This window comes from Phyllobates terribilis, unplaced genomic scaffold, assembly GCF_046119375.1.
Source record: "Phyllobates terribilis strain yellow unplaced genomic scaffold, ASM4611937v1 Scaffold_1__5_contigs__length_1240528914, whole genome shotgun sequence".
Taxonomy (NCBI): domain Eukaryota; kingdom Metazoa; phylum Chordata; class Amphibia; order Anura; family Dendrobatidae; genus Phyllobates; species Phyllobates terribilis.
This window is the reverse complement of record NW_027362761.1, coordinates 307,944,768-307,968,329: the sequence shown is the minus strand read 5'-3', so window position 1 is coordinate 307,968,329 and position 23,562 is coordinate 307,944,768. Positions and strand designations below refer to the sequence as shown.

The following is a 23,562-nucleotide window of genomic DNA, read 5'->3' as shown; positions in this document are numbered from 1 at the left end:
GCTGGCGAGTCATTGTTACTTTTGCTTTATTATGTACATCATACATGATTTCACACTATTTTTTTTTTAGTTTGGATTTACATTGTGTACACCTGACAGTGGTACGTCATATGCCGGCTCCTTGACTGTGATACTGACTCGCACATCTTTCCCAGCATATGACAGCTGATGTAATCAACCATCATGTGCCTTTAACAGCCGCAGGTAGAGCGGAACGCCACCTGCGACTGTTAAATCCTGCTATCAAAATCTGATAGCGGCATTTAACACATGCTGGCAGGGGGCGCATCGATCCATGCTCCCATGATCGGGAGCCAAAATGGGTTGTCATGACAGCTGGGGGTCTGCCGATGACCCACATGCTTGTTATTACAATCCTCCTGTGAAAACCAGCCCGTGATATTCTATACACATAACAAAAGCGAGAGCGATATATAACTATGGGGTAGAAAAAGGGTTAAACCACTACAGTGGTCAACCACAATAAATGTATTCCTTTGGAACAGAATACAGTTCTACAAGACGTTTCATCATTACAAAGTTTTATTAATCAAAGTTCAAAACAAAACAGTTATTTGAGCAGATACATGAAAAAAAAAGAAAAAAAAAACAACAAAAAGAGCAGCTTGTTATCGACGTTTTTGGAAAATGTTTCCTCGACCCATACCACGTCCCCTGCCTCTTGCTGCCACTGAAAGATGAAAAAAAAATGTCAGTGAACAGGTGAGAAGCATGAAACAGGGAATACTATTTGTACCACATCAGTTGTGTCGTGCATACGCTGGAAATAAGGCCTATAAGGAGGCTTTCTCGTAGTGTGTTACAGTCTCAAGACAGAGGTCACACATTTACATGGGTTAATACAAACTAGATGCACGTGTACATTGAAAATCCTGCTGACATCAAATTTAATCAGGGCTGTGGAGTCGGTAAGCCAAACCTCAGACTCAAATTTGCCCGACTCCACAGCGCTGCCTCACTACGGAGCATGTACATAAAGTGCAGCACAGATTCATCTCAGCTAAAACCCTAAATCTTTAGATCAGGAATAGGACAGACATTTATAGGACATTTCAGAACTTTCCCAAATCCTTATGAAAACATTTACAGCACATCCTGCATTGTACTACTGTACCCAATTTATTATATTTTAGGGGTCGGTCCATTTTATACTGACTCCACTACAATGGACACTAACTCTACAGCCCTGAATTTAATCCCTTGATATTTTTAAAGTTACATTCAACATTATATTTTAGGTCTATTTCTCACCAAAATTTGTTTCCTACCTTGGGCTTTGAGAATAGCAGCTTTCCCTCTTCCAGCCCCCGAGCCCTGGTTTTTATTCTTCATACTCTTTAACATTGGAGCATTTTTCAACATGTCAGGAAGGATGAGAAAACGTATTTTGCTTCCTCTTATGTAGACTTGTTCAAGTTGTGCTACTCTGCCGTCCCTGTAGGTCACGGTGATGTTTGACATCTGTAACAAAAAAAATAAATAAATAAAAAAGGGATATTATAAAAAGGAGCAGTTCAGGAGTATTTGAAGGAAACAAACACCTTCATATTATACCGAATAGAAAATATTTTCGGTTTACCTCATAATAATGATAAGACAGAGCGATCTGATCTAACTAAAGCAAAATTAGATGCTCCATTATATACCATGATTGCTTTGCTAATGTGCAGAACAAATTTTGAATGTAGGATTTTGTGTTTTACGAGCATCCATACACTCTTTACAAACTACAGACCGAGTTGTGTCCAATATTTAGGATGAAATCACACACTGTCTTACTTTTTGCCAAGATATTGGAAGGAAGGCTAAAAATATATTTTAGCCACAATATTGCACATAAAAAAATAAAATAAATAAAAAATAAAATAATCAATCAACTTTAGGATTCACTGATTAGTAAGCAAAAACACAAAGTAGCTCTACACTGACTTACAGACCAGTAGGATTCCCATTTACCTACAGAAGAGAACAACACAGGATGTCCGGCTCCTCTTACCCAGTAGATATAATAGAGGTGCGTCACTCCATCTAGTGGTTCAGATAAATATTGCATCTACATAATCTAACCCTCACGCAGGAGTCATTTTTTAGTATTCTTCTATGAGTGGTGTGTTTTAGTTCACACATGTGTCAATGCAGAGTAATCTTATCATTTTTCATTCTGTTCCTGTTATTCCTTATAAATAAAAGTATTCAGAACTCAAATGGGCAGCCAAAAACTGACACAATCCGATCACTGCTGAAAGCAGACAAAGTAACAGCCAGTTGTCACATCATTCACACGTTTCCAGGCAGGATAACAGGAACACCACAAGAAATAATGTGCCAAAATTGTTATATTAAAATGGACTGTCCACTACTAGGACAACTAATTCTTAATCTGAAGGTTAGCCCCTGTTAAAAAAACAAACAAAACCAAAACACACTTTACTCCCCTCTGGTGCCAGCACTATTCCAGCAGTGTCAGCACTCGCGTTCACGGGGCTCACAAGTGGTTGTTACGTCACTGCACCCAATAAGCACCAGCTTCTGACCCCGCCTCAACATGAAGTCAAGGCTGCGGCTGCTCTCTGACCAGATTGAGAAGGGGTTGTCCTAGTAGTGGGCAACCCCTTTAAAAGAAGTCCTTCGTAAAAACAGATGCATCAAGAGAAGTGGATGGGACACCTTGAAGTGAGTGGATCTTCCACCAGATTTATAAAATGATCATTATTATTTTAGAATCATACAACAATGATGACATTTTCTCCGCAAGTACACCAACATCATCAGATATAATAGACCTATTTAACAAAGTATACAGTGTGTGGTGTTAAGTCTGGTGACCTGTTTTAAGGCTAAGTTTATAAAAGGCAATATATGTAAAAAATGACCAGGACTGAAATAACACATGCATGGGGGATTCCAGCCTACTTTTTGTAACCATTCAACTGTGGTGAATGCACAATTAAAATAGCATTATAGAGCTAGAGGAAAAATATGGCTTCAGCGAAGCAGTGTTGTTAATAAATCAGCTGACATCTGTCCAGTAAAATAGAATTAGACAGGGGTCTGCAATAGTGGGCACTGTCCAAACCATACTGCCTGCTCACGTGAACATGACTGGAAGAAAATTAATTCAATCTGCTCTTTAAAGGGACTGTCATGCCACCTAAGCAGAGCAGCATGATGTAAAGACAGAAACCCTGACTGTCATGCCACCTAAGCAGAGCAGCATGATGTAAAGACAGAAACCCTGATTCCAGCAAGTAATCACTTACTGGGCTGCTCGCTGCAGTTTTGATAAAATTACTGTTTTATTTGCTGCAGATGTACCAGTTCTTCTCCATATACGAGTCACTCATTTTTCTTCCACTGCCTCCTAAAATAATCATCAACTCTGAAAAAAGTAGCTCAACTCAAGACAGACTGCCAGACTTCACTTACACCACCTGATTTACTCTAAAGCAAGGGTGGGGAATCTTTCTTTCTGCCAAGGGCCATTTGGGTATTTATACCATCCTTCATGCTAACTCTGCCCACAAAGTACGTCCTAACGCTGGCACTGGTGTCCGGACATAATCTTTCTTTGCACGTGCCTCAGCATTCAGTAGTGAACACTGCGTACGCGTGCTCCAAAAGCAAGAACAAATTTAAAGGGCTGGCGGATGTCAAAATACAGCTGAAGGTCCAAGCACTGCGGTCTCTGGCAATCTGCCCAGGGGCCGGATAACAGGTCATCGAGGGTCGTAAACGGCACGCGGGCCTGGAGTTCCCCACCCCTGCTCTAAGGAGAGGCGGGGCAGAGAGATTGTGAATGCTTTCTAACAAGTCTTTTACGGATAGGGCATCAATGTGAAAGTAGGGGACAAACCCTTTAAGGAATTTTGAGCACGAATACCTCCCTGTATGCTGAGCGGTGTATAGAATACACCATAGCGGCTAGTCTCTTCCCACTCAGAATTGCAAATGAATGAAGCCTGCAGAGAGGAAACCAAGAGAAAATTCAGGATATAAGTCTCATAATGGCCAGAAATAGTGTTATTCTCATTAACACAGGAAAGCTTATTCCGAAGAGTTACTCTTTCAGCAAACCTAGTTACCGAGATCGTCACTAGAGGTATGCTGTTATGAGGTTATACGCCAACATGGCCTTTTGCTAGCATGAGGAAGTGGACAGAACCATCTACTTAATTAAGCAAGCTAATAGTGATGCATTATCAAACTACTGCAGTGAAAACTGGGAGTATCTCATAGTAATTCTCTTGAACCACCTAAAAACTCAAATGTCTGCATGGGTAATCAATTTCAGTTGGTGCCTAGAAAGTCTTTACTTCTGGAGAGGTGACCACACTATATTGTGCTACAGAAGTACTTCAGCGGGTAGTTGAAACCACAACGTGCATGTTCCATTGTATGCGGTCACAAACCGCAGACTATAGTTGGGAACTGGCTTTAAAAAGAGATATCATAGGGTTTTTGAGTATAAGTTTGAGAAAGCTACATGCCACAAGTTTTGCTAGACTGAGTCTAGGTGTTAACGTCACCACCAATAGCTAGAACAAAAAAGTAATAGAGCTCAGATGAGAAATTGTCCATGAGAAGTAGAGCTGTCCACAGGCTCAGGGAGAGTCTATGTCCCATACAGCACTAACTTCACCTCACCAAATTTAGCAAATCATACCATAAAAAAAAAACAAAAAAAAAACACTCCGACGAGCACTTTCATAACTTTGTTCCAACCAGCGGTGGATGCAAACGCTCAGAACCCCATTAAACAAATCTCAACTATAGCTGCAGCTATCCCCGATATAGAGCTGGACAACCACAGCACAAGCAAAAACTTTACTCCTACATGGAATTTTGGTGCAAGTGAGACCAGTTTTTAAACTGATTATTAAAGGGAACCTGTCAGGTCCTCATGCCCTCCTACCCAGCAGCATTCCCATACATGATTAAATTTCCTGCCTAACCAGTCCTGTATAATGCTATTCAGTTTAATTAAGTTTTTTTTTTTAAAAAAAAAGCGCATTTATAACCTCCGATTTTTCTATGCTAATTATGGCTTTGACTTGTCGATGGGGCATCAGTTTCCCCAGACTAGTCGGCCATCTTTCCATGTTATCACACCCCTCCTGTGGGCGTGATAATATCATTTGCACAAGAGAGCTTCATTGCCAACTCATGAAAATCTGGAGAATCCTTCTGAACTTCTGGTCACGCACAGTGATGCAGACGAAATGAAAGGCGCGCATGCTCAAGATTTGCATGAGCTGGCAAATAAGCCACTCCCCCTTCCCTTCGATCAGCTGTTATTGGTGTTGGCGACCACCAGCCTTAAAGGGGTTTTCCCACGAACGAAAGTTCATTTTAATCAATAGATCTTGGAATAATAATAATAATTTCCACAATTGGATGTGTTTACATATAATGTTCCTGTGCTGATATAATCTTATAAATGTCCCCTGCTGTGTACCGTGTAATGGCTGTGTCTGACCGTGCAAGGACATATAGAAAAGTAACATGGCACTCGATAGACTCATAAGTTCTTTTATGATTTTTTAATAAAAGAGTGACAGAACACTCTGGACTAACGGTGGACACCGCGTCCTGTTTTCACTAACCTACAGCTGACAGCACCTACCGGACTTCTGCCTTATACATACTTACTCCCATATATTGTACACCGATGAAGGTCTAATGTGACCGAAATGTCTGTTTGTTGCACTACTTTATTAAAAAAATCATAAAAGAACTTATGAGTCTATCGAGTGCCAGGTTACTTTTCTATATTATAACGGGCTTGTAACCCTACCTGGGCACCACCATCGTCCCAGGAGTGCGGTAGCTTCTATCCTACGTGCAGAGACATAGTCTGATCATACCACAGCTCCTGGGCAGGGGAGGAAGCAAAAGAGTATACAGACATTACAACTTTTTTTTGTGGGAAAACCCCTTTAAGTACTCACTTACTGAGCTGCTCTGTCTTCTGATAGAGGCTACTGCACATCAGCCTCCTAGTCAAATCCATAAGAGGCGGATGTGTAGTACCCTGTGGCAGCCACCATCAGAAGACTGCAATCTCCACAAGTGAGCACTTCTGATGGGCAGCCGCAGCCAATAACATCTGATCAGCGGCAGTGACAGGTGTTGGACCCTTGACGATCAGACATTGATGACCTATCCTAAAATAAGTCCATGTAAAAGTAGTGGACAACCTCTTTAATTAAACTGAATAACATTATACAGGGATGGTTAGGCAGGGAATTTAGTCATATCTATGAGAATGTTGATGGGTTGGAGGGCATGGGGACCTGACAGGTTCCCTTTAATGACCACAGATGTTTTGCAGGCAACAGGGAATTTGAGCATCTATTGACTATCAGTTAGAAAACTACAATGTAGCATCTGTATGCTTCTCTGACAATTTTTTTTCTGGAGTAACTTGGTATACTATGTCCAGAGTAAAATATAGAATATTATAAACGATGAGTGGAAGTCCTAACAAACCCTATGTCAAGCCCAAAAACAAAGGGGTGCATTGCCATGTTCTAAGCCGGGAGGCAATCAAAACTAAGTCTGCCAGCATAAAATGACTGTTCAAACTAAGCATTTGCATTCAGGGCACCCTTAGTATTACAGTTGAGTGCACCTTCACACCTATTTGTTTCCCTCCCTTGGGAAGAATGAGGATGAAGAAAGCCCTGCAGAGATAGATGGGAAAAAAAGTGGTTAGAAGGTGGACTGAACAGCCAGCCACAACAAAGATACATCGAGCACCTATGCTTGGCTTCAAGTCATTTTGTGCCGAGAGACTCCATTTATAGTATATTTATCACCTGTAGTGGCAGTCTTGCACCCACATCATGTCACCGAAACATGAGTGACCTGTCAGACAGACAAAAGGACATACAACGGGCTGGGGATAGGGAGAGGCGCTGGAGAGCTAGAAGTACAATGCCCATCCCACGGCACAAAACTCATCAGCAAACCATTTATACTCTAAATTTTTCAAGAACAGCAAAACCAATTTCTACAAGAAAGTTAAAAGATTTACTTAATATTAGGCCACGTTCACGCATTCAGTATTTATCACCCACTCCTGGTTTTGTAAACCAAAACCAGGAGTGGGTAATAAATACAGACGTGTTTCTATTATACTTTTCCTCTGATTGTTCCACTTCTGATTTTGGCTTACAAATACTGATGTAAAATACTGAAAGTGTGAACGTGGCCTTAAAATTACCTTTACATAAATGCCAATAGTTTGGGGTATAAAATCCTGATGACATGTTCTTTTTAGCTTCAAAAAGAATTAGGAAAAAAAAGTCTGTGTGTCACATCAGACACAAATCAAATTCTAAATGACTTTGTGGCAAACAATATAAAGAATTTGTCAGCCATGCTCAGACACTCCCACCTCTCACAAAGTGCAACACTTTTTTTCTAAAGGGAATCTGTCAATAAGATCTACCCTCCTAAGCCATTTATATGGGCAGGAAGGTCATAGAAAGCTGAATAAAGTGATACCTTGACATCTACGATATGATGTGAATTTCTCTGGAATAAGACGGTTTTCTTAATATATAAATGAGCTGTTAAGATCTTGGGCCGGACACTGATCTCATTGAGTATCTGCCTCCAGAGCTTATTGTAAATGAAAGGGGTTTTACCAGAGTGAGACATGTAATGACTGACAATTATGATACAAAGCAGAACTATTCTTTGTCCCATTACAAACATCTGCAGCTGTCCTCATAGCACTGTCAGCTCTGCTGCACTGTACTGTCTTTCACCCCACACAGGCTATGTGAGATGAAAACTAAAGAAGTTTTAGTTATAGACCGACAGCTCTGCAGCTGAGCTGACCGCAAAGAGAGAAGCATCATCAAAAAGTAGTAGAAACAAATAAAACAGAGGAAAAAGGGAATTTGTAATTAAAATAAATTAGTAAAAAAGATTAACATGACATTTGATCATACATGTTAAACTCTGGTCCGTGGGTCAAACCTGGACCGCGACACCAGAACCACCACCCTTATGTAGGGCTCATTACTCTGTATGGAGGACCGTGTAGGGCCCATTACTCTGTATACTGGTTGGTCAGCGACTTTATCCAAGTTTTTTATTTTGGCCCTCTGTGTGGGTGTTTGACATTCCTGCATTAAATAGATTCAGATTTAAAAGTAACATTTATTTTCAGACCAATCCTTTAACTAAAGTTTTGCAGGAGGAGCTGCAGGAAATGCTGTGGGTGCATTCTTACATCCTAACAAAGGCAAAATCAGCCTAATTAATCCTCCATGATGTGATCAGTATGGATGTCAGTGGGCGGGTAAAGCACAGGCCACTGATTACCATTAGACACCCCACCAGCCATTATTGGGGCTCCGTGAGCGGACATCACCTGGCAGTTCATGTTGTCCTCCGCCTCTATCAGCTTTCCTCTGTACACCTCGCCGGTATTCGTCTCGCAGGTCACGATATGTCCCTCTGCTTCGTGCAGGACTTTGATGGGCACGCCGATAGACATGGTCACTGAGGAAAGGGTGCAGCCTGAAATAGAGCAGAGTCATACTGATGCGGCAAAATACCAGGCCCGGATACTACACCAGCCCCCACACTACAGAGCACGAGCCTAACTGACCACCCCAATACCTGCCCTGACTACTCACAACCCACGGACCTCACACTCACCGACTCGTGCAGATTCTCAATCGCGAACTAATGGCGTCCCGCCTGCCCCACAATGCACAGCGAACAGGAAGAAGGGGAACACCGGCGTAATGACTTCCGTGGAAGCAGAGCAAAACGACGTCAGAAACAAGAGCAAGAATGGAAGGTTCCGGTCAATCATGCCGCATAAAAGCTAGTTCCACCCGCCCTTATGCGCATGCTCGAAGACGAGCCCTGTGTCTACAGCAGTTTATGACGGATTTAGAAATAGTTTCACTTTTTAGTTTTATATGTAAATTGAAATAGACTTAGAGAGCGGTGTGTCTATGCTGTTACGGTCGCTCTCCATGGGCTCCCTGCTCTGTGTGACTCCTCCATGGTGTTATAGCTGCTTTCCATGGATGCCCTGCTCTGAGTCACCCCTCCATGGTGTTATGGACGCCCTGCTCTGTGTCACCCCTCCATGGTGTTATGGCCGCTCTCCATGGACCCCCTGCTCTGTGTGACTCCTCCATGGTGTTATGGCCGCTCTCCATGGACGCCCTGCTCTGTGTCACCCCTCCATGGTGTTATGGCCACTCTCCATGGGCGCCCTGCTCTGTGTCACCCCTCCATGGTGTTATGGCCGCTCTCCATGGACGCCCTGCTCTGTGTCACCCCTCCATGGTGTTATGGCCGCTCTCCATGGACCCCCTGCTCTGTGTGACTCCTCCATGGTGTTATGGCCGCTCTCCATGGACGCCCTGCTCTGTGTCACCCCTCCATGGTGTTATGGCCGCTCTCCATGGACGCCCTGCTCTGTGTCACCCCTCCATGGTGTTATGGCCGCTCTCCATGGACCCCCTGCTCTGTGTGACTCCTCCATGGTGTTATGGCCGCTCTCCATGGGCTCCCTGCTCTGTGTGACTCCTCCATGGTGTTATGGCCGCTCTCCATGGGCTCCCTGCTCTGTGTCACCCCTCCATGCTGTTATAGCTGCTTTCCATGGACGCCCTGCTCTGTGTCACCCCTCCATGGTGTTATGGCCGCTCTCCATGGGCTCCCTGCTCTGTGTCACCCCTCCATGCTGTTATAGCTGCTTTCCATGGGCGCCCAGCTCTGTGTCACCCCTCCATGCTGTTATAGCTGCTTTCCATGGGCGCCCTGCTCTGTGTCACCCCTCCATGGTGTTATGGCCGCTCTCCATAGACGCCCTGCTCTGTCTCACTCCTCCATCGTGTTACGGCCGCTCTCCATGGACTCCCTGCTCTGTGTCACCCCTCCATGGTGTTATGGCCGCTCTCCATGGACGCCCTGCTCTGTGTCACCCCTCCATGGTGTTACTGCCGCTCTCCATGGGCGCCCTGCTCTGTGTCACCCCTCCATGCTGTTATAGCTGCTTTCCATGGGCACCCTGCTCTGTGTCACCCCTCCATGCTGTTATAGCTGCTTTCCATGGGCGCCCTGCTCTGTGTCACCCCTCCATGGTGTTATGGCCGCTCTCCATAGACGCCCTGCTCTGTCTCACTCCTCCATCGTGTTACGGCCGCTCTCCATGGACGCCCTTCTCTGTGTCACCTCTCCATGCTGTTATCGCTGCTCTCCATGGGCGCCCTGCTCTGTGTCACTAGGGACTATGAGACGACTATGAAAGGACTTTTTGATCCGTTGACGATTTTGGGACCATATTTAAATATATGTTATTTGCTGATAATTCTATATCTGCCTGAGGGACCATTATTAAGGACTTCTGGTGTGCTTTTGAAGTAAACCTGATTCTACACCTGCCTGAGGGACCATTACTAAAGACTTCTGGTGTGCCTCTGAAGCAACCTGCTTATATTTTGTTGCTGGGATTATCTTCTGGACCGGGTTCCTACAGCTATAAATCTTTTGTGTCTGAAGGGATCTTTTCTACAGGAGGATCAGCCGGAACCTCAGAAGGATCTGAACAAGATAAGTCCATTGTTATATATATTTTCTTGAAACTACTGAGACTATTTGGGACATTTTTTCTTTTTTTCATATTTTTCATTTTTTCTTTTTTTGATCCTTTTTAGGTTGGGATTATATTTGAGGGATATGTTTACCTGCTGGTGATCTTATACCTGCCTAAAGGAACTGCTATTAAGGGCACCTGATGTATTGAATATGTTTTGCTGCGAACATTTTTTGGACCTGGTCCACACAGCTATATATATATATATATTGTTCTGGGGTCTGAAGGGCACATTTGTCTAACAGCAAAAACCTCAGAAAGCTCTGTATAAGTCCTTTGCTATACATTTTTGAAGTGATACCTCAGAAAGCTTTGTATAAGAATAAGTCCATTGCTATACATTTTTGAAGCTATATAATGGTTGACCAGTATATGTTGTAATTGGCTATTGTCTTTCAAGGATTGCCTTTATTTTTCTAGGCGATCCTATCTATTTTCTGTGTATGTATTTAGTATCCCTATTGACATAATTATTGTGTGTCCGATATATATCTAGTTCGCCAACTTTAAAAATTACTGGTCATTTGTGTGTATGTGTCTGAGTAGGGATATTGAGGGTTGGGTGAGGGACAGCTTTTGTGTAGGGGGGGCACCATCTTAACCCTTAGGGTGATATCACTCCGTTGCTAGGTAGGGAGAGCTCCTCTACCAGGGTTATTCAGGGTCAATTTTTGATTGGTATATGACTATCCCCACCATCCCCTTATTATCTAGTATCTCATCTCAATATATGTAGTTTGTCCTAACTGTACTATTTGGTACACATTTTTAAATGTTATATTAAAAGTTATTTTTTAATGGGTATTTTTTCTGCTCCTTGGTTTGTTAGTCTGTGTCACTCCACCATGGTGTTACGGCCGCTCTCCATGGACGCCCTGCTCTGTGTCACTCCTCCATGGTGTTACGGCCTCTCTCCATGGACGCCCTGCTCTGTGTCACTCCTCCATGGTGTTACGGCCGCTCTCCATGGACGCCCTGCTCTGTGTCACTCCTCCATGGTGTTACGGCCGCTCTCCATGGACGCCCTGCTCTGTGTCACTCCTCCATGGTGTTATGGCCGCTCTCCATGGACGCCCTGCTCTGTGTCACTCCTCCATGCTGTTATGGCCGCTCTCAATGGGCGTCCTGCTTTGTGTCACTCAGAGTTGTGTCGATCTTGGTCCATTTTTACCATCAGTATGACATCCTTTTGTCTCATATGCAAAAATAAAAAAATTGCAAGCTTCTCTTATCCACAGTAAAAAACAGACATATATATATATATATATATATACATATATACACACACACTGCTCAAAAAAATAAAGGGAACACTTAAATAACAGAATATAACTCCAAGTAAATCAAACTTCTGTGAAATCAAACTGTCCACTTAGGAAGCAACACTGCTTGACAATCAATTTCACATGCTGTTGTGCAAATTGAATAGACAATAGATGGAAATTATTGGCAATTATCAAGACCCACTCAATAAAGGAGTGGTTCTGCAGGTGGGGACCACAGACCACATCTCAGTACCAATGCTTTCTGGCTGATGTTTTGGTCACTTTTGAATGTTGGTTGTGCTTTCACACTCGTGGTAGCATGAGACCGACTCTACAACCCACAGAAGTTTCTCAGGTAGTGCAGCTCATCCAGGATGGCACATCAATGCGAGCGAGCTGTTGCAAGAAGGTTTGCTGTGTCTGTAAGAGTAGTGTCCAGAGGCTGGAGGCGCTACCAGGAGACAGGCCAGTACATCAGGAGACGTGGAGGGGGCCGTAGGAGGGCAACAACCCAGCAGCAGGACCGCTACCTCCGCCTTTGTGCAAGGAGGAACAGGAGGAGCACTGCCAGAGTCCTGCAAAATGACCTCCAGCAGGCCACAAATGTGCACGTGTCTGCACAAACGGTTAGAAACTGACTCCATGAGGGTGGTATGAGGGCCTGACCTCCACAGATGGGGGTTGTGCTCACAGCCCAACACCGTGCAGGACCCTTGGCATTTGCCGCAGCACACCAGGATTGGCAAAGTCGCCACTGGCGCCCTGTGCTCTTCACAGATGAAAGCAGGTTCACACTGAGCACATGTGACAGAGTCTGGAGACGCCGAGGAGAGCGATCTGCTGCCTGCAACATCCTTCAGCATGACCGGTTTGGCGGTGGGTCAGTAATGGTGTGGGGTGGCATTTCTTTGGAGGGCTGCACAGCTCTCCATGTGCTCGCCAGAGGTAGCCTGACTGCCATTAGGTACCGAGATGAGATCCTCAGACCCCTTGTGAGACCATATGCTGGTGCAGTTGGCCCTGGGTTCCTCCTAATGCAGGACAATGCCAGACCTCATGTGGCTGGAGTGTGTCAGCAGTTCCTGCAAGATGAAGGCATTGAAGCTATGCACTGGCCCTCCCGTTCCCCAGACCTGAATCCGATTGAGCACATCTGGGACATCATGTCTTGCTCCATCCACCAACGTCTTGTTGCACCACAGACTGTCCAGGAGTTGGTGGATACTTTAGTCCAGGTCTGGGAGGAAATCCCACAGGAGACCATCCGCAACCTCATCAGGAGCATGCCCAGGCGTTGTAGGGAGGTCATACAGGCATGTGGAGGCCACACACAATACTGAGCCTCATTTTGACTTGTTTTAAGGACATTATATCAAAGTTGGATCAGCCTGTATTGTGTTTTTTCACTTTAATTTTGGGGGTGACTCCAAATTCAGGCCTCCATTGGTTAATACATTTGATTTCAATTGATGATTTTTGTGTGATTTTGTTGTGAGCACATTCCACTTTGTACAGAGCAAAGTATTCAATGAGAATATTTCATTCATTCAGATCTAGGATGTGTTATTTGAGTGCTCCCTTTATGTTTTTGAGCAGTGTAATATATATATATATATATATATATATATATATATTGTGATGTAGCAGACATCCCTTTAATGGTTCAGTGTGTTTTGAATGACCATGTACCTTCCCCTTTAACTGACTGGTCACATGGCCGTGACATCACACAGGTCCTTATGCGCACAGAAGGTCCTAACTGTGTGTGTGTGTGTGCTGCATTATATATAAACCCTGTGTGTTCCTGTGTGGGTGTGTTCCGGTGTGTAGGAGTTCCTGGTTGTTGGGAGCTCCTGTGTGGGCACCGTGTGTCTGGCACGAGGCTGTTCCCTGTGTGTGGTGGGGGGAACACCGCTCGTGTGAGGCCTGGTGAGGCCTGGTGGACTCCGGTGGAGGTGAAGCCTGGATTCCTGTGTGAGAGTGTGAGGGATGCCAGTAAGCCTCGGAGTGCCACACAAGCGTCCTGCAAGGTGAAGCCTGGGTATGGTATGTGTAATACGCCAGTAAGCCTTCAGGGAGTGACGGCTGGAGACCACGTGTGGGAAGCTGTAGAGCCACAGTGGTGTCGTATGAAAAGGACTATAACAGCTGAAGTCGGCAAAGGTAATACTCTTGTGTTATGGACATTTATATGGACATTGTTTTAGTATTACCTTGCGGAAGGCTGTAATTAGAGCCGAGTGGGCCGGTCTGCCACTTGGGCTCATGGACTTTATCAGTGTGTCGGCGGGTCACGGAGTTGGACCCGGAAAGAAGCTGTTTATGAAGTGTAATAAACTGCTGAGCATTTTTTAAAAACAGAAACCTTATCATATGTGAGTTGATTTACGCAGCGAGCGAGTATCCCCCAGGATAATGGCAAGTGCTGCCTTACATGTGGTTTGAGAGTGCGGGCAACTGCAGTCTGGTTGCTAGGGGCACTCTGCAGTCTGGTTGCTGGGAGCAGCTGCAGTCTTGTTGCTAGGAGCAACTGCACAAGTCGACGAGTGTGGTAAAGCATCTGGCTCCAACTCGGCGGGGTTGTGAAGGTCGTAGTCGCACTCAAACCTGGTTTGCTGTGGCTCGGCGGGGCTCACGAAAGTCAAAGCATCTTGCTGCAACTCGGCGGGGTTGCGAAGATTGACGTCGCACTCAAAATCCTGTTTTGCGGTGGCTCGGCGGGGCCACGAAAAATTTTTCGGGGAGAGCGGTGAAGTTCAAGTGTGAACAGTGTACCGTGATGGCTGTGAGCAAAGCAGCAGAGGTGTCTGGAGCTATTGAGCGTTTGAAGGGCCGGTTGGAACCGGAGCAGGTATTTGAGAAACTCTTACAGGACATGGTGCGGGAACCGCAGGAGCTGTGGGCACTGTATAGAATGGCGGCAGTGGACCATTCTATGGACTCTCCGGGGGCGCCCGCGTTGTCCCAGAGTGCCCGGGGAGGTGGTAAGAGATCTTGTGAACTGAATCCTAAGACTGTCGCTGATGTTTTTTGTAAAAGTTCCCTTACAGGTATGGTTGTTAAAAAGGGGGCGGATTTTCACAAGAGTGTGGAGTGTAGAAAACTGGAAATTGTTGATGATTGTGGGGGGGTACCTCCTAAAAATGACAAGGTGACCGTTGATAACGGGGTAGCTCCAGTGGAAGGGGGTGAAGTCAAAGGGGGAGGTGACCTGGTAGTCCACAACACCATGGGGAGTGACACAGACCCCATAGCTGACGGTGACACTACGGAAGTAGAAGGAGAGGTCAGTCAGGAGGGGCTAGACGAGGGGAGAGAGTCCACCTCTCGTCGTAGACGGCGCAGGGGCCACAAAAAGGTTGCTCCTGTACTCTTTGCTGAAAGTGAAAGTAAAGAAAATGTAATGGTGTGTGCCATGGTTTCAAGTGTGGATCCTCCTTCAGAGGCAGAAGAGGAGGTGACGGACCTGGCGAACGTGTCTTCCGACCAGCGGAGCCTGGAGTCTGAACGGCAGAAGGTCTACCAGGTTGTGAAGAACTTACAGCGAGATCTAAAGGGAAGTGTTATGCACACGCCCGGGCTGAGCGGCGTGTGCGTGTGATTGTAGTGATTCCACTGGACCATGAACCGGAGAGTGCCTGGAGGGGCGTGACTAAGTATCTGGCCGATCCGACCAAGATGGCACGACGGCATACGACGCCAGTGCACCAGGGAGAAACCGGGCAGAGGGACCAGGTGCTACTCCAGGTCAAACTCCGGACACGGGGGTTGACCCACACAGGGATTACTGGATCAGGCTGGTTAGGCTGGCGCACAGACTGGAGGGTATAGGCAGGCACGACTGGTATGCAGGCAGGCGGGTAAAGGCAAGCGCAGCTAAAGTGCAGACAGGGAGGCACTAGCAGGTAGGAACACAGGCGGGATAGGACCCAGTACACACTGGGACTCAGGAACAATACAGGTAGAGGGGTACAGGCAAGCACAGCTAGAGTGCAGACAGGGAGGCACTAGCAGGTAGGAACACAGGCGGGATAGGACCCAGTACACACTGGGACTCAGGAACAGGCAGGTTAGGCTGGCACAGACTGGTGGATATAAGCAAACACGGCAGGTATGCAGATGGGTGGATACAGGCGAGTATGCAGGCAGGGAGGTACTGGCCGAAAGGACGGGCTGGAGCACAGAAAGGTTAAGACCCAGTACAGACTGGGTCACAGAACCGCAGATGCGGTAGACAACCACAGCAGAGAGGGAACGCCCGAAGCGGTGGGCAAGAACAGAGCAGGACAGGGCTGCAGGAGCAGCGAGCACAAGCAGGGCAGGACAGGACTGCCGGAGCAGCGGGCAGAAGCAGGGCAGGACAGGACTGCCGGAGCAGCGGGCAGAAGCAGGGCAGGACAGGACTGCCGGAGCAGCGGGCAGAAGCAGGGCAGGACAGGACTGCCGGAGCAGCGGGCAGAAGCAGGGCAGGACAGGACTGCCGGAGCAGCGGGCAGAAGCAGGGCAGGACAGGACTGCCGGAGCAGCGGGCAGAAGCAGGGCAGGACAGGACTGCCGGAGCAGCGGGCAGAAGCAGGGCAGGACAGGACTGCCGGAGCAGTGAGCAAGGAGTCAGAGCAGGCTAGAACCGCCGGAGCAGTGAGCAAGGAGTCAGAGCAGGCTAGAACCGCCGGAGCGGTAAGCAAAGGAGTCAGAGCAGACTAGAACCGCCGGAGCGGTGAGCAAAGGAGTCAGAGCAGACTAGAACCGCCGGAGCGGTGAGCAAAGGAGTCAGAGCAGGCTAGAACCGCCGGAGCGGTGAGCAAAGGAGTCAGAGCAGGCTAGAACCGCCGGAGCGGTGAGCAAAGGAGTCAGAGCAGGCTAGAACCGCCGGAGCGGTGAGCAAAGGAGTCAGAGCAGGCTAGGCTGAGTAGGGGGGACAGGGCTCTGTTCACACGGAACAGACAGGAAGGGAAAGGCAGAGCCAGATACCCACAGGGTACTTGCAGTGAAGTAGCGAGTGGACCACAAACTCACAAACGGGAGTACAGAGACAACAAGCAGGAGTTAGGTACGAGTTCAGACTCTGCAGAAAAAGGAAGGGAACGGACATAGAGGCAAAACAGGTAAAGGATAGGAGAGAGTTCAGACTGGAACTGAGTGTACGGAGGAGACCGACACTGCAGCAGGATACAGGAGCGGGTCTGGGAATACGGCCCCCAGAGAGGCAGGACGAACAGGCAAGGAGCGTGTTCAGACAGGACAGACAAGATACAGGAGCGGGTCTAGGTAATCAGCCCCTAGAAGGCGAGAGGAACAGGCTAGGAGCGAGTTCAGACAGGTCAGACAAGATACAGGAACAGGTCTAGGTAATCGGCCCCTAGAAGGCAGGAGGAACAGGCTAGGAGCGTGTTCAGACAGGCCTGGAAATACAGCCTCCAGGAAAGGCAGACAAGAGAACACAGAACGGGACCTGGCACCTTCAGAGTGCAAGCACACACTGAAAGAAACACTATGCTCAGGCAGGGATAGATGGGCGCAGCTGAGCTATATACCAGGTGACAGACAGCAATAGGCTGAGGACGCACAAGAGGTGTGACCCACAGCAGGTACAAAAAGCAGGAAGTGATCGGGCGCCGCCCTTAAGCAGCAGAAACAGACACAAACAGACAGCATGGAGGGAAGCCAGAGAGACATTCTGGACTGGAGATCAAGTGCGCGCTCTTGCACAGTGGGAGATGGACCACTATGCAAGGACGCCGCCAGGTATGTTACAGTACCCCCCCCCTTACGCCCCCTCTTCTTCAGGCCTGCCAGAATCTTCCGCAGGGAATTCGAGGGCCAATTCTTCACTTCGAAGAGATCACTTCCACTGTCCACCGGAAAAACTGGTCTCCTCTGGGTAGCTAGGATGCTACCTCCCATCCAGCCACCCTTAGCAACAGACGAAACGGGTGGAGTACCAGGAACAGCACACAAGGAAGTCTCTCTCCACATATTTTCAGGTGGCACCCCAGAGGGTACAGGAGACAACTGGAAGTCCTCCACCGGGTTGGAGGGGGACAGAGACTTGGGGGTAATCTCTGCTTCGAGGTACATCTTGTCAAGCTCACAGGAAGAAATAGACGGGTTATCAGGTACATAATGAGGAAAAGTCACTGTCTCTTTGTTTTCTGGTGGTACCCCGGAGGATTCAGGAAACAACTGGAGGTCCTCCGCCGGGTCAGAAGAGTGCAGAGGCTCAGAGAAAACATCTGCTTCAGAGTACACTAGGTCGGACTCACTGGACGAAGCAGGCGAGGTATCGGGTACCGAGTATAGGAAAGTCTCTGTCCATTCTCCACCAGGTGGCACCCCGAAGGGTTCTGGAGACAACTGGCGGTCCTCCGCCTGGTCAGAGGGGTGTAGAGACTCACGGGTAACCTCTGCTTCAGAGTACACTAGGTTGGACTCACTGGACGAAGCGAGCGAGGTATCAGGTACAGAGTATAGGAGAGTCTCTGTCCTTTCGCTACCAGGTAGCACCCCGAAGGGTTCAGGAGACAACTGGAGGTCCTCCGCCTGGTCGGAGGGGTGTAGAGACTCGGGAGTAACCTCTGCTTCGGAGTACACTAGGTTGGACTCACTGGACGAAGCGAGCGAGGTATCAGGTACAGAGTATAGGAGAGACTCTGTCCTTTCGCTACCAGGTAGCACCCCGAAGGGTTCAGGAGACAACTGGAGGTCCTCCGCCTGGTCGGAGGGGTGTAGAGACTCGGGGGTAACTACCACTTTGGGGTACCCATTGTCAGGCTCACAGGACGAAGCGGACAAAGTATCGAGTACCGGGTGTAGAGAATTCTCTCTCCATTTGTCATCGAGTGGTATCCCGGAGGATTCAGGAGGCAACAGGGGGTCCTCCGCCAGGTAGTAGAGGTGCACAGACTCTGAGGTAACCACAGCTTTGGAGCATCCTTGGACATGCACACCGGTTAAAGTGGGTGAAGCATCTGATGCCGGGTGCAGGAAGTTCTCCTGTGTGGAGTCTGGATGGGCAGAAGTCTCTTCGGGCAGGAGAACTGGTGCACTACCCACGCACATTACCCGTTGGGGCTTCTCCGGGATACAGGGAGATGAAGCTTCAGTAGGGACTTCAAGGTTGGGGTCAGGAGGTCTCAAGGAGGACAGACCCTGGCGTGACTGCTTGCCTCTACGTCTAGCACGTCTGGACTGCCTCTTGAGGTTGGGAGAAGTATTCCGGAAAGCGTAGTCACCCTGTGAGGATTCTGGGTGGGCAGTAGTCTCATTGGGCTGGAGGACTATTGCGCTACCCACACACATTACCCATTGGGGCTGCTCCGGGATATTGGGAAGTGAAGCTTCAGCAGGAGCCTCCGGGTTAGGATCATCGAAGACCATTAGAAAGGCCACCAGGAAGGCCATTAGGTCCAGGAGGATCGGATCCTGTGTTTCATATAGGGGGTTGATCCATTCCAAGGCATCACCCGCCAGGTAAGACATAATGAATGCCACCTTAACCCGATCGGTGGGAAAACATAGAGGGTAGAACTTGAAGTGTAGCATGCATTGCTCCACAAATGCACGACTTTGTCTAGGATCCCCATAATAACGTAGCGGATCCGCGGGAACGAGAGCAGATAGATCCATCTGGACGGGTGCGTAATTCGCCTGGAACTCAGCTAAAGGAAAAAAAAAATATTTATTTATTTATTTTAATGCATGTATTCGCTGGAAAACTTCTCAGAGAGCGAAGGCCGTGGGGCTCAACGGGAACCATGGCCTGAGCATGCTGTTATGCACACGCCCGGGCTGAGCGGCGTGTGCGTGTGATTGTAGTGATTCCACTGGACCATGAACCGGAGAGTGCCTGGAGGGGCGTGACTAAGTATCTGGCCGATCCGACCAAGATGGCACGACGGCATACGACGCCAGTGCACCAGGGAGAAACCGGGCAGAGGGACCAGGTGCTACTCCAGGTCAAACTCCGGACACGGGGGTTGACCCACACAGGGATTACTGGATCAGGCTGGTTAGGCTGGCGCACAGACTGGAGGGTATAGGCAGGCACGACTGGTATGCAGGCAGGCGGGTAAAGGCAAGCGCAGCTAAAGTGCAGACAGGGAGGCACTAGCAGGTAGGAACACAGGCGGGATAGGACCCAGTACACACTGGGACTCAGGAACAATACAGGTAGAGGGGTACAGGCAAGCACAGCTAGAGTGCAGACAGGGAGGCACTAGCAGGTAGGAACACAGGCGGGATAGGACCCAGTACACACTGGGACTCAGGAACAGGCAGGTTAGGCTGGCACAGACTGGTGGATATAAGCAAACACGGCAGGTATGCAGATGGGTGGATACAGGCGAGTATGCAGGCAGGGAGGTACTGGCCGAAAGGACGGGCTGGAGCACAGAAAGGTTAAGACCCAGTACAGACTGGGTCACAGAACCGCAGATGCGGTAGACAACCACAGCAGAGAGGGAACGCCCGAAGCGGTGGGCAAGAACAGAGCAGGACAGGGCTGCAGGAGCAGCGAGCACAAGCAGGGCAGGACAGGACTGCCGGAGCAGCGGGCAGAAGCAGGGCAGGACAGGACTGCCGGAGCAGCGGGCAGAAGCAGGGCAGGACAGGACTGCCGGAGCAGCGGGCAGAAGCAGGGCAGGACAGGACTGCCGGAGCAGCGGGCAGAAGCAGGGCAGGACAGGACTGCCGGAGCAGCGGGCAGAAGCAGGGCAGGACAGGACTGCCGGAGCAGTGAGCAAGGAGTCAGAGCAGGCTAGAACCGCCGGAGCAGTGAGCAAGGAGTCAGAGCAGGCTAGAACCGCCGGAGCGGTAAGCAAAGGAGTCAGAGCAGACTAGAACCGCCGGAGCGGTGAGCAAAGGAGTCAGAGCAGGCTAGAACCGCCGGAGCGGTGAGCAAAGGAGTCAGAGCAGGCTAGAACCGCCGGAGCGGTGAGCAAAGGAGTCAGAGCAGGCTAGAACCGCCGGAGCGGTGAGCAAAGGAGTCAGAGCAGGCTAGAACCGCCGGAGCGGTGAGCAAAGGAGTCAGAGCAGGCTAGAACCGCCGGAGCGGTGAGCAAAGGAGTCAGAGCAGGCTAGGCTGAGTAGGGGGGACAGGGCTCTGTTCACACGGAACAGACAGGAAGGGAAAGGCAGAGCCAGATACCCACAGGGTACTTGCAGTGAAGTAGCGAGTGGACCACAAACTCACAAACGGGAGTACAGAGACAACAAGCAGGAGTTAGGTACGAGTTCAGACTCTGCAGAAAAAGGAAGGGAACGGACATAGAGGCAAAACAGGTAAAGGATAGGAGAGAGTTCAGACTGGAACTGAGTGTACGGAGGAGACCGACACTGCAGCAGGATACAGGAGCGGGTCTGGGAATACGGCCCCCAGAGAGGCAGGACGAACAGGCAAGGAGCGTGTTCAGACAGGACAGACAAGATACAGGAGCGGGTCTAGGTAATCAGCCCCTAGAAGGCGAGAGGAACAGGCTAGGAGCGAGTTCAGACAGGTCAGACAAGATACAGGAACAGGTCTAGGTAATCGGCCCCTAGAAGGCAGGAGGAACAGGCTAGGAGCGTGTTCAGACAGGCCTGGAAATACAGCCTCCAGGAAAGGCAGACAAGAGAACACAGAACGGGACCTGGCACCTTCAGAGTGCAAGCACACACTGAAAGAAACACTATGCTCAGGCAGGGATAGATGGGCGCAGCTGAGCTATATACCAGGTGACAGACAGCAATAGGCTGAGGACGCACAAGAGGTGTGACCCACAGCAGGTACAAAAAGCAGGAAGTGATCGGGCGCCGCCCTTAAGCAGCAGAAACAGACACAAACAGACAGCATGGAGGGAAGCCAGAGAGACATTCTGGACTGGAGATCAAGTGCGCGCTCTTGCACAGTGGGAGATGGACCACTATGCAAGGACGCCGCCAGGTATGTTACAGGAAGCAACGAGGAAGTTGTCCAGTGGAAGGAGATGTTCCACGCAATTAAGGAGGACCGCCGCAAAATCAAGGAAGAGGTTTTGCAGTTGAAGCTTGAGAAGGAGGCGCGGCAGGATGGTGTTTCTGGACGTGAGCAAATCCTAGAACGACTGCGCAAACAGCTCAACCAGGAGCTGTGTGACTCCAAGAAGGAGTGTGGTGAGCGCAGTAGGGAACTGCAACAGAGTAAGAGAGATTATGAGGATCTCCTCAAGGTGAAGGAAAAGCTAGAGGAGGATAAGGCGGGTGCAGAGCAAGTGCGCCAAGTGGTTGAGACCACTCTGCAAGATATCCGTGAGGAGAATGATGATCTCCGAGGAAAGACCCTAGATCTGGAAGCTCAGGTGAAGGAGCTACAGATGTCCTGTGATACTCTCCAGAAGGCGGAGACGTACCTTAAGGAAACAGTCAGCAAGATGGAAGCTGAGCGAGAGAAGATGGAGGAGTCCATCGGAAAAGCCACAGACCAGGGCCAGAAGTTGACCGCTGGTGATGGGAGGTATGAAGCAGATACCTCCTCGAGTGATGTGGGCTCGGAGGGTTCGGTGGATGTCGGAGCCGAGATCAAGCAGCTCAAGGAGTTGCTACAAGCCCAGTGGACGCAAGAGAAGCGTGAGAGACTGGCTATTGAGAGCCGAGTGGACGCATTGGAGACGGAGAGGTCTGAGAGAGCTCTGCTGCTGGAAGAGCAGTTGAAGCAGGAAGAGCTTCAGAGATGGAAGGAGAAGTTTTAGAGCTCAAAGGTCGCCTAGCAAAGTGTCACGTGGTGAACGAGGTCTCCTTGGAGGAGGGAAAAGGCAAACAAGTTGCACTTTCTCCCTTAGACCATGAGAAGGTGGACCTGAGGAGAGCTAAGAGTATGGTGTTGGAAGATAAAGGTGAAGTGGAGGTGGTCAAGACGAAAAGTTGTGAAGTTGTAGCTGTGAGTCAGCTCAGGGGAAGCATCCAGGGTGAAGAAGCTGGAAGTCAGTTGTCCCTGAAACCTGAGCTGGTGGATCGTCTGGGAACCACTGGTGAGACCGAAACGTCTCGGTACAAGTGCCTCGTATATGTACCCGAGGACTTGAGGGAAGAATGCACCCGTGAGTTCGTGCATGAGGAGTTTAAGAAGGCTGTGGGAGCCTGTAAGGTGTACTTGACCTCAGAGGCTAGACAGCTGGTGGTCCTGTCCACGACTGAAGTCACAGTGAAGAGGGTGGCGATCCTGAGTGACATACATTGGCGATGTATTCGCACGAAGCAGTTTCTCCGGTTGAAGACGGAGCAAGCCGCTAGACAACTGGAGCTGATGAGAAAGGCTCACAGTCTGCGAGAAGAGGTCATCCGGGTGCCTCGTGTTCTGGTGAGAGAGCTCATTGGGAGAAATGGCCGAGCCATGCAGATGAAGGTGAAAAAGTCTGGTGTGGTAAAAGTAAGCAGTCCACGTGATCGTCGGGACTGGATGCCGGATGAAGACGGCATGGTGTCGTTCTACGCTGTAGGAATGGAAGAAAGTCTTGCAGATATGAGCATGCTGGTGGAGTACCGAGTGACCTACCTGCGAGAGGTGGAAAAGTTGAATCTCGCTAGACTGCGAGTGGATAGACAGCATCATCTGAGCAGCAGAAGATGGCAGCCGTCTAGAAAGTGTGAGACCAGACAGAGAAAGGGCTCCCTAAATATCAGAACAGCTGA

The 23,562-nt window shown here is 48.8% G+C and overlaps 1 protein-coding gene across 2 annotated transcripts; it reads right to left on the bottom strand.

Annotated features, from left to right (window-relative positions):
- Positions 1-525: 525 nt before the first annotated feature.
- On the bottom strand, positions 526-8,845 carry SNRPD3 (small nuclear ribonucleoprotein D3 polypeptide). Of its 2 annotated transcripts, none has more exons than XM_073654257.1 (4): positions 8,698-8,845; positions 8,408-8,556; positions 1,290-1,482; positions 526-691 (listed from the first exon to the last, which is right to left on the bottom strand). In XM_073654257.1, exons 2-4 carry the CDS (start codon positions 8,531-8,533, stop codon positions 630-632), a joined length of 381 nt encoding a protein of 126 aa, XP_073510358.1. In that variant the 5' UTR covers positions 8,534-8,556; positions 8,698-8,845; the 3' UTR covers positions 526-629. The 2 variants fall into 2 exon arrangements, with proteins under 2 accessions (XP_073510358.1, XP_073510366.1); XM_073654265.1 differs by having other exon boundaries at positions 8,687-8,815.
- Positions 8,846-23,562: the final 14,717 nt, after the last annotated feature.

What these genes read in the sequence shown, in the direction of transcription:
- SNRPD3 (XM_073654257.1), bottom strand. Translation starts at nt 8,533, where the DNA reads ATGTCTATCGGCGTGCCCATCAAAGTCCTGCACGAAGCAGAGGGACAT. An exon ending in AGGACAACATGAACTGCCAG is followed by an intron (nt 1,483 to 8,407) that starts GTGATGTCCGCT and finishes TTTTTGTTACAG; the next exon opens with ATGTCAAACATCACCGTGAC. An exon ending in TGCTATTCTCAAAGCCCAAG is followed by an intron (nt 692 to 1,289) that starts GTAGGAAACAAA and finishes TTCATCTTTCAG; the next exon opens with TGGCAGCAAGAGGCAGGGGA.